Raw genomic sequence first — 15,012 nt, 5'->3', positions numbered from 1 at the left:
GAGATTGGTGCTACTGCCTTGATTCATACTAAGGCTCTAGCAATTTTAGCCATTTCTTTTGCACTACAAATGTAAATATTCATACAATGAAAGGACAAATACCATTTTAATATTATCACTATAGTTTTGATGTTGTGAATCCCTTGAAAGGTTTTGGATAATTCCAAAGATCTGTGGACCACAGTTTGAGAAACACTACTGATGTGCAGCTGCCAAATGAATGGTTAAGAAAGAATTCTTGAGGCATTTTTGATGCAAAGGATGCTTTTATTGTAGCATGGGGACTGGACCTATGGGCAGAAGGAGCTGCACTGGGATTGTGAGGAGTGACTGATTATATACGCTTTAGTTAGTGGGGGTTATGGGTAACGTAAGTTTCTAAGGATTTTGTGCATGTTGAAAGCAAGGTCTCCAGGACCTGGGAGGGCTAGCTATTGTTAAGATAAGGTCATTTTCAGTCTCTAATAAAACAACATTAAAGCAGCCATGAGTTCCCTGAGGGATGTCATGCTCTGCATGTCTTAGAGCATGAGACATTCCAGTCTGCAGTGGGCTGCAAGTTGTAAGGAGATTTAATTTTAGCTACCTTTCTCTTTCCTTTGTTCTCGTCATCAACCACTTTATTCCAGTCTTTAACAGAGATGATGCAAGACTTGGTTAGTCCTTGTAAGAAGAGGTGTGTGTTTGGTTTACTCTTCCTTCTGGGTTATGGTCCTTTGGGTCCCAAATCAAAGCCTAGGTCACCTTTACCATGACCCGTTATGCCGCTTTGAAATCCAGTTTTTGTCTATCAAAAATCTGCTTCACGGGGCACCTGGGTGGCTCAGTGGGTTAGGCCTCTGCCTTCAGCTCAGGTCATGATCTTAGAGCCCTGGGATCGAGCCCCACATCGGGCTCTCTGCTCGGTGGGGAGCCTGCTTCCTCCTCTCTCTCTCTGCCTGCCTCTCTGCCTGCTTGTGATCTCTGTCAAATAAATAAAATCTAAAAAAAAAAAAAAAAAAGTCTACTTCACTACTCACCTAGGCATTACAATACCTCAAGGGTATTTGCAATCTTTGGCTTACCTCTGAGTGTGTCCTCTCTCTTCTGAATCTTGACACCACAACTCCTTATTCCCTGTTAGCTATTTGGAGTCAGAATATATATTTTTTAAAAAATTTTTTTGTCCAGTATTTTTAGTTGTTCTCAATAGGAGATCTGAATCAAACCATCAAGACTGCCATTGCAGGAAGTCTCTAGGCATTAAACTGTGACATTATACTGTTTTAATAAAGTATAAAGATAAACTATGCTTACTGTAAAAATTTTAAAATACAAATATAAAGTTTAATACAGTAACTTCTCTCTCCTTACCATGTCTCCTCCTTCTCTTTCCAATCCTTGGACTCCTGCAAAGAAAACCACTCTTGTCAACTTGATGTATGCCCTCTCACTCTTTTCTCTATAGATTTAAAGAAATGTGTTTGCAGATACATTTAAAAAACATTTAAGTGGGCTCACCCTACATTTTTATTCTTCCTAATTTCTCTCTTACAGAATAAACGTTTTAGTTAGCTCAATGATTAATAACAAGAGTTAACATTTTTCAGGTGCTTATCTGTGATAAGTAATGCTTTCATACAGTAATAGGTTATTTCATTTGCTTTTTACAACAACCTTGTGAAGTCAGTATTTTTATCCTCCTTTTATAGGTCAGGAAAGTAGGTTTTAGGGAAATGAAATATACCTACCCAAAGCCACACTGCTAAGTTGGGCTTTTTAAAAATGTATTTGATTAAATTAGTATCATCTTAATTCCTGTCATTAGCAGAAAACAAAAATTTTCTCTTTCACAAGGCAGAAAATGAAAAAAAAAAAAAAACCACCATTTTGAAAATTATTTATTTCCTTGACTTAAAACGACGTAAGATATGTGAGAGAGCGAAATGAAAATTTGCAATTTGGAGCTAAAGTGAAGAGGTTGAAATTTAACTTACCACTGGTGCTCTGACGGCTTGCAAAAACCGAAATATCTTCGAATTTCTCTCCGTGAAGCCCTAGCCTTGAGTGTCATTTTTAAAACCGGAGTGATTTAACACCATCCCAAGGGCAACACTGTAGTGGGAGAACTGGGAACAGTGCACTAAGCACTAATGGTAGCAGAGGAACTCTGCCATCTCACAAGCACAGCCATGCCCAGGCAGGCGGAACAAAAAGACTTTTCAGTGGCATCGATGGGGGGGTGGACGCCAGGACTGCCAGAGGGCATCTCGCAGTACGAGCACGAGCACTTCCGGGAGGCATCGCGAGGCTCTGGGCAAGCACTTCCGGGTGGCACGTGGCAGCCGGCAAGACTCGACACGCGTTTCTCCAGAGGTAGCGTCGTTGGCGCCACAGGAATTGGCGTCGGCCTGGGCCATGGCATCTCGGTATGACCGGGCAATCACTGTCTTCTCCCCAGATGGACACCTTTTCCAAGTGGAATATGCCCAGGAAGCAGTAAAGAAAGGATCCACCGCGGTGAGCGATCAGTTTCTCCACCATTGCTCCCGGCCGTGCCTTCCTCACCCCGCTGCCCCAACCCAAGGTCCTGATGGAGGGGGGTCAGAAAAGGAGAGTCTCCCACTTGTGAGAATCGATTCCTAATTTTTATCGAGAGAGATGCCCTTTCTGAAATTAGAAATATGCCAATTCTGAAAAATTGGTAGATTTCATGGTGTGCAGCGGCTTTCGAAAAACCATAGCTATAGACACAGAACTAGGGTGTGAGTGGAAGCCTTGATTTTAGAAGAGACATTAATGCTGTGTCTAACAATAAGGGAAGAAAAAACTTCATCTGCTTAGTAACAGCCTTTCTGGATGCACAAGATCGGCTTCCTCGGGAATCCACAGATGCACGGAAAAGTAATAGTTCCTTCACGTGGGTACTGTTGTTTAATGGTAATTACATTAAAAATAGGCCATGCCTGCCTCCTGAAATAGGGACAAATCAATGTAAAATTGAATATATTGGTGAAGAAATGGTCAAAAAAGCTAAGCCGGTTATCACACAGTTCCTCCTGTTGAAAGTAATTGTCCTAAGATTTTCAACCAAATATTTGGCAGCCTTTTAGAGGCTCTAAGCCCCAAAAATCTGTGTTCTTTTGCCACATTTTTGTTTGTTGTTCAAATAATGCTGGAATTCTTTGAGAGATTGTACCCTATTTTACATTTAAGTATCCATATTTCTGAAAACTTAAATATTCAAGGTAGCAGTAATCCTGACAAGTTTTAATTACATTTAATAATCATGGTGATTTAGGGGCGCCTGAGTGGCTCAGTGGGTTAAGCCTCTGCCTTCAGCTCAGGTCATGATCTCTGGGTCCTGGGATCAAGCCCCACATCGGGCTCTCTGCTCCGCGGGGGGCCTGCTCCCCCCCCCTTGTGATCTCTGTCTGTCAAATAAATAAATAAAATCTTTTTTAAAAAATCATGGTGACTTATAAAAATTAAAAAGGACAAAATTGCCATAGTGACCAAGGATCTATTACCCCAGATCTTCTAAATCCTAACTTATGAATTCAGAAGGATACAATTTTTTTTTTTTTTTAGATTTTATTTATTTGTCAGAGAGAGAGAGAGAGAGCACGAGCACACAAGCAGAGGGAGCAGCAGCCAGAGGGAGAGCAGCCTCTCCACTGAGCAGGGAGAGGCAGGGACCTGATCCCAGGACCCGGAGATCATGACCTGAGCAGAAGACAGATGCTTAACTGACAGAGCCACCCAGGCATCCCTGAAGGATACAAATTTTTTAAATCTCTCAAATTTCATGAGCATGTTTGTTGTATATTTTGGAAATTGAAACACGAGATATGAGAATACACTGTGCATTTCTGATCTAGCAGTGTCTCTATTTTCCTCACTTTCCATACCAACTTAATTATGGAAGGAAATAATTCACTTTTATTATAAATCTATCAAATGTAAAGTGGTAAAAAAAAATAACACTAGAAAGAATCTTATCATTTTTAAACTATTTTTCTATTTAATTGGGCCCTCTAGTTTTGCTTCTGTTTTATAAGTAATTTTTTTTAGAATTGTAAATGTAAGAAAAGCCTGATGTATCTTAAACCAAAAGGGTACCATTTTGATAAAAACAAAAAGTTATATAATCCCCAGCAAGGCATGAAGCATATGGTTAGAAAATAATGCCCAAGTTTTAGAGCCTAAAATAAAGAAAGTAATGGGAGAAGACTGGGGTACAATAAGAAGCCACACTGGCTCATTTAAAATGTTTTAAGAATGCTATAGAACTGATTGATAGTTCCTTTGTAATGAGCTGTAAAAGGGTATGGATATAAAAATACCTATAGTGGGCATTTTTAAAGATACATTGGAAGGATGAGACAGTTTTTGTCTCAGGTTTCTGAAATTATAATTTGCATCTTTGTATGGAGTTGTTCATTGTGTTTCCTTGAGGGTGCTATGACCTTTTATATGGGGTAAAGTTTATAATGGCACTTGTTTATTAAAATATGTTACAAAATATATATTCTGCCTATAAGCAACATTTGTTATGACGAGTAGCATAAACGTAGCATGACGTGTAGATGCAATATTATTTAGTAATACAAGAAGTTATAGGGACCACAATTAAAGGCTTGGGTTCTACTTCCTTCTTGGTGATTATCTTATAGCATGAAGTGAGGCAAGAGGCCTCTTTACTTTTTGCTTTAGTTTCCTTTTCTGTAAATGAAAAATATGTTTTAATAACATTTTGGAGAGGTAATACCTTTCTTCTTAGGAAAAAAAACAATGAATCCTTTACAGTTTTCCCATGAAAAAGGTAAGATTTATTACCATTACTCATTCTCTCCTTTCCCTGACCCCAAACTGTTACTGCCTCCCTCTTTACTGCTTTTTCAAATCTTAGCTTCACGTTCTGGCCATCACTGTCTTCCATAATCCTTATCCACCCTCTTTAATTAAAGGGGCAGCTTCATGGTTTTACTCACGTAAGTTTGTGGGTAGAGGAGAAAACACCTTTATTTATGCCAAGAAACTTTTTTTTTTTTTTTGTATCCTCTTTTGTATCCTCCAAGAAACTGCTTTTGTATCCTCCAAGAAACTGCTCATTTCTTCTCCTTGATGAAGCCTTCTGGATCTGCTCCAGCCATTGTGACTCTTATTCTTTTTCTGAACTTAAAGTCTGTACCACATAGCATTTTAGAGTATCTACTATTTGGTTTCATATTCACTTCAATTTTAAGTATACTTAATGGTCTTCTCACAGCAACTAGATAATAAGGTCTTTAAGAATTTAGGTAGCATAGGAATGCCTGGGTGGCTTAGTTAAGTGTCTGCCTTCAGCTGGGGTCTGGGATTGAGTATCCTGTTGGGCTCTTTACTCAGCGGGGAGCCTGCTACTCCCTCTAACTGCAGCTCCCCCTGCTTGTGCTGCCTCTCTCTCTCTCTCAAACACTTTCTCTCTCTCTGACAAATAAATAAATTCTTTAAAAAAAAAGTCCTAAAAATCAGGTAGCATAATTCCACTTGTATTTTTATCACACGATATACTACAGTGGAGGGGCAAGGTAAGAAGTAAACATTTAAGTAATATTTAAGTAATATTTCTTTTGTACCAAGTATTTTAGTATGTTATGTAATGTTAAGGATAGTATTTAATCCCCAGTTAGAAAGTGATGGAGCCCATCTTCACACTTAATTTTTTCTAGTTCCAAAGCCTCTGCTCTTTGCATTGTATCATGCAATTTAATATTTGTCTAATAATTAGCTATCATATCTTGAATGTGGAAGCCAGGTATATATCACACAGGCAATTAATTTATTTAAGCTGGAGTTTCTTTAATAGTAAAATAGGTACCAAAATAATACCTGCTTTGTAGGGTTGATGAAAGAATTAAATGAGGTAATAATACGTGTTAAACATCTTTCACAGTGTCTGGTTCACAGCAGATATTTAACAAAAGATAGCTCTTATTATTTACTATCCCTTCATTTTACTTTTCCCTTCACTTTTGTCTGTGATTTTTCCAGTGCATTCATTTATTATTTCAGGATGTTTTTGTTGAACACTTATGTATGCCAAACATACTGCTGGGTCCTAGGGTTTCAGAATAAATAAGACTCACTCCCTATCCTCAGAGAGCTTAATATCTAAAAGGCACATTAGATGATTAAGTAAATAGTCTCAGCAAGGCCTAAATGAGTATTATGATGGGGAGAGAATGGGGCAGTATATGGAACTCTAGGTGTTAGGAAGATTCTCCTGAGGAAGTAATATTTAAATAGACACCTGAAAGATGATAGGTTGAAAGTGGGAAAAAGGAAGAGTATATGTTAGACAAAGGAAATAGCATGTGAAGACCAGCCAGCAAGAGACAATTATATTCTATGAATTGGAAGGCATTCCAGATTGCTGAAGCAATGTAAAACCAGGAAGAGATAAAGCTAGAAAGAGGGGCTGGATCATAGAATGATTTTAAGGAAATAAGAATATCTGTTGTCATTCTCTAGATTTTTACCGATTTATCCTTCTAGTAACAGACTGCATTTGACCAACCACAGAGGTACTCGTGACCCAGATAGAATAATGCATAGTTTCTGTCCTCCTGGACACAATGATGACCATGTGACTGAAATCTAGCCAGTGTAAGTCCATCCTTAGGACTTTTTAAACTAGGGATAGTGGTAGCTTTTTTCCTCTGGGACAGCTGTTGGGATGTGTGTCCAAGATTGCTAGTGGCCATCTTTTTTTTTTTTTTTTTTTTTTTTCCTGTAACAGAGAAAGCTTCTCTTTATTAAGAGAGCAAAAGGCCAATATGCAAAGAGTAGATATTACAGTCCCTAGATCTTTCTGTTCAGGTCCAGCTCTGTGCTGTCTCAGTTTGCTTAGTGAGAAATGCTCCTTATTAGTACAAGCTTTTAAGTGGAGGAATGAGGCGGAGCGGCGGATGACCCCGTGCCTGGCAAAATGCTCTGATCTCATGCTGTCCCCTAGGAGCTCGAGGCCATGAGCAGATACACCAGCCCAGTGAACCCTGCTGTCTTCCCTCATCTGACCGTGGTGCTGTTGGCCATTGGCATGTTCTTTACGGCCTGGTTCTTCGTTTATGAGGTTACCTCCACCAAATACACTCGGGATATCTACAAAGAGCTCCTCATCTCCTTGGTGGCCTCGCTCTTCATGGGTTTTGGAGTCCTCTTCCTGCTGCTCTGGGTTGGCATCTACGTATGAGCTCCCAAGGGTTCCAGCCAGGCGGCTTCACTGAATTCCTGCTTTTGTAAATTAATTTTTTTACTGTTGTTGAAAGTGTCCCATCCACTGCTCCCAATAAGTAGAGGAATGGGACATTCCGATTTTCTTTTTTTCATATTTTTATTTTTCAATATTTCTCAGACTCCAGTGTGGTCAGTGGATTAGATAATATCAAGACTGGAAGTCGGGAAACCACGTAGGAGTCTTTGAAGCAATCCAGATGAAACATAATCCTTTTTACTATGGTTGGGACAGAAAGGAGAATAAGGCAGATTCCAGAGAAACTTAAATGGTATAGTTGAAACAATTTGCTTATTTAGATGGTATTGGGGCAGTGGGTGGGGAGAGGAGAGTAGGAAGGAGTCAAAGATAGTACCTCTGCTTCTGGATTTAGCCTCTTAGTAAATGGCCCTGCCACTTTTTTAGAGCATATGAAGCTCTAAGTTTGGCTGAAGGATTGAGGTTCAGACTTGTTGAGGTTGAGATGCTGTGGAAACTATAGTAGGTAATCTCTAAAATGACCTCCAATGATCCCCACTTTCTGGTGCTCATGCCTTTGTGTAGTCCTCTCCCCCTTGCATGTGGGCTGAATCTAGTTACTGGTTTCTAGGAATCCAGATAGGCAAAAGTGATGGGATGTCACTTCAGAGGTTAAGTTACAAAGAGATGGTGACTTATGTCTTGCTCATCCTCTTTGATTCTGACTTGCTTATTCTTATGGAACATAGCAGCCATTTTTAGTTGCACCATGGAGGGTAGCAAAGAACTGAGCAAGGAACTGAGTCCCAGCAATGAGTGAGGAACTGAATCTAACAACCATGCAGGTGAGCTTGGAAATGGATCATCATGAGCGAGATAAGTGTAGCCCTGGAGGGCAATTTGATTGCAGGTCTGGGAGAGACCCTAAGCTAGAGGATAAAATGCCCATACTCCTGACCCACAGAGACTGTGAGGCATGAGTATACATAAATATACATGTTTGGAACTCAGGAGATTGATATGGACTAGAGATAGTAATTTTGAAGTGCATCATTTGTCTCACCTGCTTAAAATATATGTTGAAGGTGAAGTGAATAAGTATTCTTGAGTATTCTTCTTCTCTTGAAAAGAAGAAATGTAGACCATAGACTAATGGACTGTGTAGAGCATAACCTACAACCATGAGGGACCTTAATTACCTGTGTGTGGTCTACCTTGACTAAACTCTGGGAGGAGTGGGGGTAGAAACCATGTTGCCATCAGCTGAAGGATGATGACAATATTTGGGTTTTTTTTTTTTTTCCAATTTATTTATTTTCAGAAAAACAGTATTCATTATTTTTTCACCACACCCAGTGCTCCATGCAAGCTGTGCCCTCTATAATACCCACCACCTGGTACCCCAACCTCCCACCCCCCCCGCCACTTCAAACCCCTCAGATTGTTTTTCAGAGTCCATAGTCTCTCATGGTTCATCTCCCCTTCCAATTTACCCAAAAGCACATAGAGATTCAGAGAGGGATGGGATTGAAGTGAAGTAGTCTTTAAGAATTTGTTTAAGATAAGGGAGACTTTAGCATGTGTTTAAATTGTTGGTGAGAAAAGGCCAGTAGAGAAATTTAAGGTTTGTTTGTTTTGTGTTTATTTTATTTATTTTTAACTTTTTATTATGGAATATTTTGAACACACAAAGATATAAAGGGAATACCGTAATGAACCTCTGTATACCCATTACCCAGCTCCAACAATTACCAACATTTTACCAATCTGTTATATCTTTCCCCAACTTTTCCCTCTTTCCAGCAGAATAATTTTAATTGATTTTTTTATTGAGATAATTGTAGATTCACGTGCAGTTGTAAGAAATAATGAGTTTGAGCCTCATGTTGGGTATAGAGATTACTTAAATATATAAACTTAAGGAAAAAAAAAAAAGAATACATAGGACTTCTTGTATACTTCATCCATTTTCTGCCAATTCTAAAAACCCTTTGCCTAGATCCCAAAATTTTTCTCCTGTATTTTTTCCTAAAAGTTTATAGTTTTGCATTTTACATTTAAATTTATTATCTATTTTGAGTTAATTTTTGTTTATAGTGTGAGATATAGATTAAAATTCATTCTTCAGTGGAGTATTTTTTTAAGATTTTATTTATTTATTTGACAGTGAGATAGAAAGAGCACAAGCAGGTAGAGTGGCAGGCAGAGGGGGAGGAAGAAGCTGGCTCCTCACGGAACAAGGAGCCGGATGCAGGGCTTGATGCGGGCCTCAATCCCAGGACCCTAGGATTATGACCTGGGCTGAAGGCAGATGACTGAGACACCCAGGTGTACCTTAAGTGGAGTATTTCAAAACAAATCCCAGATAACAAGATATTTCATCATTTCAATAAAGTTGTCTCTTAAGACCGTTATCATTCCTGATGAAATTGACAAAAACTCCTTCATATTTTGTAATAGTCTACATTCCGATTTTCCTCATTGCTCACAAAAAGTCATTCTGTAATTGTGTTGAGTCTGAATCTAAAGTCCGTGTACTATGCTTAACCCTTAGGTATCTGTTTCGTTCTTGAACAGCATCTCTTTTTTCATGGCTTTGACTTCTTGAAGAGACTATGTTAATTGTTCAGTGGAACGTGCCACTTTCTAGATTCCTCTGATTGTTTCCTTGCCCTCAGAGATACTACTATTTGGAGAGACAAGTATAATAATAAATAATAATTTTTTTAAATTTAAAACAAATTTTTTAATAAAATAAATAAACAATTGTAAATGTGCTGACTGAAAGAACAGAATTGGTTGTTATTTAAAGAATAACATAGAAGGACTCCTTGAGGTGAAATTGGAATTGAGACTTGAAATAGGAAGAGAAGCATTCCAGGCAGAGGGAATATTACATGTGAAAGTTCAGAAGAGGGAAACAGAATTGTGCTTGGAAAAAGTCTTCAAAGAAGGTAATGTGGCTGGAGTATAGTGAATAACAAGGACATATCATTGGAGAAGTAGGCAGGAGCTAGATCATGCCCAACTTTATAGCCACAACTAAAGAGTTTAAAAAGATTTTCTAATTGCAGAGGAGTGCTGTGGAAGAATATTTAATGTAGAGTAATCTGGCCCTACTGATGTTTTTAAATGCTCACCCTGGCAGCCTTGTAAAGACTGATTAGCAATATAGGATGGGGATGGGAGAATGGAAAGGGGGGAACAAAGGTAGAAAGTGGGAAACCTATTAGGCTATGCAGTCATATATAGTCCAGGCAAGAAATGATGGTTCCTTGTATTAGAGTGTTGATGGGGAGCTGGATAACTTTTGTAGGTAAAATGGACAAAAACAAGGTAATTGATTGGAAATGGATGGTATGAGAGGAGGGGCTATAAAGGATAACCCAGTTTTTGGTTTGAACAGTGGAATGGATGGTGACTCATTTTCTCAGATGATTTCTTCCTGCCAGTTTTATAGAGATCATCAATAGGCCTGAGCAGTGGAAATGTAATCAAGACAAAGGACTTGCAGTGACTCCCAACCCCCTGGCTGAAACCAGGCAGGCCCATCAAGCAACCCATCTCAAAATATCCATAGGCCATACCTAATCAATGGGCTACTTACAACCAGGCACAGTTACCAAAAAAGGGAAAATCCCATACATCCCCATATCTCCTCACCTTCCTTCTTTATTTATTTATTTTTTGTTCTTATATTTGAGAGACAGAGAAAGAAAGCTCGAGCAGGGGGAGGGCCAGAGGGAGAGAATCTCCAGCAGACTCTGTGCTGACCATGGAGACTGATGCAGGGCTCAAACCCACCACCCTGAGATCATGGCCTGAGCTGAAATCAAGAATTAGATGCTTAAGGGCACCTGGGTGGCTCAGTGGGTTAAGCCTCTGCCTTCAGCTCAGGTCATGATCTCAGTGTCCTGGGATCGGGTTCCGCATCAGGCTCTCTGCTTGGCAGGGAGCCTGCTTCCTCCTCCTTTCACTCTCTGCCTGCTTCTCTGCCTACTTGTGATCTCTCTCTGTCAAATAAATAAATAAAATCTTAAAAAAAAAAAAAGAATTAGATGCTTAACCAACTGAGCCACCCAGGCATGTTTTTCTGTATTCATAGATTCTATTTGTAATCATCTTGTTTAGAATTTTGGTATCAGCTTTCCTTTTTTTTGTTTTGTTTTGTTTTTTGACATGAGATTTCCTAAGTGAAAAATCATTAATACTTTTCTTTATTTAGAAAATGTTTTATTTGCCAGATTTTAACATTGTTATATAACTTTCCAAAACAGAGTTAGGAACATTTCCATTTTGATCTGTACCATGGAATAATTTTTTTTAAAGATTTTTTAAAGATATATTTATTAATTTGTCAGAGAGTAAGAGAGGGGGCACACAAGCAGGGGTTGGGAAGCAGGCCGAGGGAAAAACAGGCTCCCCACGGAGCCAAGAGCCCTTAGTGGGACTCAATCCCAAGTTGAACTGACTGAGCCACCTAGGCATCCCATGCATGGAATAATGTAAATAACATAGGAGTTACCTGTAACAGAAGATCAGGAAAAATTCATCCATGAACTTCCTAAGCATGAGACTTGTTTTTGAAATTATTCCATGTTTGTTAGAGAGACTGTGTTTTCTATTTTTTCTTGAGTCTACGTGGGCGGTTTTTAATTTTTCTAGTTTGTCATCCTTTTCACTCACGTTTTCACATTAATTAACTTAGGGTTATAATTTTTAAGTTCCTGGTTTTTCACAGTTGTATATAATTTTTTACACTTTGCCCCTTTTGGCTGGATTAACTGAGACATCTCTTCATTATTACTTAAACTGTCTCTTGGCATCACTTATCAATTTTATTGTTTTTTCCATAATCATTAATTTCTGCTTGTTCCTTATTTCACCTTGTAAGCTTAGTTTAAATACTTTTGTTCCTTTTTGAGCTTCTTGAATTAATTCATACTTAATTTTTTATTTCATTTTATAAAATGAGATTATGAATTTTCTTGTGAGAATAATTTTACCCACATACAAAAGGCTTTGACGAGATCGGGTGCGTTCAGGGTGGTATGGCCATACAAAAGGCTTTGATATTGGGATTTTTATTATAAACATTTTCTAGGGCTCCCGGGTGGCTCAATTGGTTTAGAGTCTGCCTTCAGCTCAGGTTATGATCCCTGGGTCCTGGGACACAGCCCCACCTCAGGCTCCCTGCTCAGTGGGGAGTCTGCTTATCCCTCTCCCTCTGTTCCTCCCCCGTGTTTGTGCTCTCTCTATCTCTCTCAAATAAATAAAAAAAACTTTAATAAACAAACAAACATTTTCTAGATACTCTGTGTTGGAAGTTTTAATTCGTAATCCCTGTAGGTTATAAAGTTCAACATGAGTCTCTTAGATGAAAGTGGGAATGTTGAGGGAGAGTTGTTGATTTTAGAGAGGATGATTAGGGAAAGGCCTATCAGGTTAATTGACAGACTGCAGTGAAGTGAGGGAACGGTAAGAGCAAAAGCCTTGATAAGTTGTCTTAAATTTTATTTAATTGGAAGATGTAATCTCAGGTCTAGTTCTGTATTTAACCTATTCTGTATTTCCACTTCAATGATACTAATTCAGAGCCCACCTGTTTGCATAATTAGTACTAATATCACACTTGGCTACAAGGCAATCATAAACGCAAATAACCGTATCAAAATATTTAGACTACCAGTGTAATACAGAATTTAACTTCTCGTCTATTACTCTTGAACCCCTGAGAATATGGGCATGTTTCCACAGAAGTCCCAGTTTGAGAACTAGTATCCTTATACATTATTCTTTAGACATTTTCCTACTTTATTCCCAAGGGAAGGGATAGAGGGAGGAACAATAGTGATTCGTCTTGTTGTATTCATGTTTGATTAGAGTTTTTGTTGATCAGTAACTGTAGTGAAGGCATTTGGTCTTTCCCTTGGCTGCTTATAGCCCCCGAGCATTGTCCCTCCAGATTGTGAGATACTTGGGAGAGATTTCAGAATTTTATTTACTTAATTTTCCATACTATTTATGCTATCAGCACTCATATTGCTCATTCTCTAAGTAATCCATATGGATTTCCAGCATTTTCTTTCATTTTGGTTAAAATTGTTCTGTATATACCTTCAGGTGTATTGCTTGAGTTTAGGACATTCATGTAGTTTCAGCATTGGTGGTATATTCTTCCAATTTCCACCTATTTTTCCTCTTTGGTTTGTTTTTGGAGAATGGACTTCTAGTAATCCTGCACCTATGCAGCGGTTTTCTTAGAAGTCTACTTTTCTCAGTTTTACTGAATGGTTAAGGAAACGTCTTTTCCTCTAAGTCTTGTGTTGGGATAACTTCATTTTAATGTTAAAACTGACAATTAATTATGTTTTTTTAATTGTTTTGACAGGTTGGAATCCGAGGTACTAATATAGTTGTGCTTGGAGTAGAAAAAAAATCTGTTGCCAAGCTTCAAGATGAAAGAACTGTAAGGAAAATTTGTGCCCTTGATGACCATGTTTGCATGGCTTTTGCAGGTACTTATAGAACTATAATAATAATACAGAGTATCATAGTGTAGTAGGGTAACACAGTTGGCCCCTCCTTCAGTCATCCTGCTACACTTATGCAACACATGGAGATATGCTCCATTTCTTTTCTTTTTTTTTTTTTTTTTAAGAATCTATTTATTTGACAGAGAGAGATCACAAGTAGGCAGAGAGGCAGGCAGAGAGAGAGAGAGCAGGGGAAGCAGTCTCCCCACTGAGTAGAGAGTCCATTGTGGGGCTCGATCCCAGGACCCTGAGATCATGACCTGAGCCGAAGGCAGAGGCCCAACCCACTAACCCACCCAGGTGCCCCCATTTCTTAACACAAACAGTATATCATATCTTTTCTGGAAGATCACATCTATATAAACATGGATTTTGATAATTAGTTTTGATAAAGCAGTAATGTTAAAAGATATATACAGTACCTTAATTATAACTTCAGGCAGCTGTGTTTTCTTTTTAAACTCTTTATTTTGAAACAATTACAGGTACTCAGAAAGTCATTTAAAAAAAGGGGGTGGGGGGGCGCCTGTGTGGCACATTGGGTTGAGCATCCGACTCTTGGTTTCAGCTCAGGTCATGGTCTCTGGATCATGGAATCAAGCGCTGAGTAGGGCTCTGCACTGAGTGCAGAGCCTGCTTGAGATTCTGTCTCCCTCTACCTACCCCTCCTGCTTGTGCACTCGCTCTCTCTCACTAGCTCTCTCTTTCTGAAATAATCTTTCAAAACAAAACAAAACACAGGCAATTATCCTTTATACTGCGTTTCCCCCAATGGTAACATCTTCAAAAACCAGTAAAATGACATTGTTACAAGCCACAGAGTTTATTCAGATTTAAACAGTTTTATATGCACTTATTTGCATGTGTACATGTGTATGTGTGGTTTTATTAGACTTATCACTTGTGTAAGTTCATCTAACCATCACCACAATCAAGATACACAACTCTTGCATTAACCCAAGACTACCTCATGCTATTCCTCCTCGTCTCTAACCTCTGGTAGCCACTAATCCATTCTCTTCTCCATCTCTGTAATTTTGTCATTTTGAGAATGTTTAGTGAATAGAATCCTGTGATACATATATAACCTTTTCATCTTAGCTTTTCTTGTTCAACATAATTCCCTTGCCATTCATCCAAGTTGTTGCATATATTAATAGTCACTTGTTTTTTATTGCTGAGTAGTGTTCCATGATATGGATGTACCACACTTTTGTTAACAATTCACTGGTTGAAGGACATTAATTCTTTCTAGTTTTC

General features: G+C 38.6%; 2 protein-coding genes across 2 annotated transcripts in view; both read left to right on the top strand.

The window, feature by feature from the left end:
- Nucleotides 1-2,132: 2,132 nt before the first annotated feature.
- The window catches only part of PSMA8 (proteasome 20S subunit alpha 8), a 41,302-nt gene continuing 28,422 nt past the window's right edge, over nucleotides 2,133-15,012 (top strand). The window contains 3 exon segments of the mRNA XM_044241001.1: nucleotides 2,133-2,216; nucleotides 2,218-2,499; nucleotides 13,608-13,734. Of these exon segments, the coding sequence (XP_044096936.1) occupies nucleotides 2,133-2,216; nucleotides 2,218-2,499; nucleotides 13,608-13,734 (493 nt within the window).
- Nucleotides 6,985-7,284, top strand: LOC122901944 (transmembrane protein 258-like). Its single transcript, XM_044241002.1, has one exon. The coding sequence runs from the start codon at nucleotides 6,992-6,994 to the stop codon at nucleotides 7,214-7,216; it is 225 nt and encodes a 74-aa protein (XP_044096937.1). The 5' UTR covers nucleotides 6,985-6,991; the 3' UTR covers nucleotides 7,217-7,284.

Source organism: Neovison vison, chromosome 3, assembly GCF_020171115.1.
Source record: "Neovison vison isolate M4711 chromosome 3, ASM_NN_V1, whole genome shotgun sequence".
NCBI lineage: Eukaryota > Metazoa > Chordata > Mammalia > Carnivora > Mustelidae > Neogale > Neogale vison.
This window is presented reverse-complemented; position numbering and strand designations above follow the sequence as displayed.

Excerpts from the sequence above, each read along its gene's own strand:
- LOC122901944 (XM_044241002.1), top strand. The coding sequence starts at position 6,992 with ATGAGCAGATACACCAGCCCAGTGAACCCTGCTGTCTTCCCTCATCTG.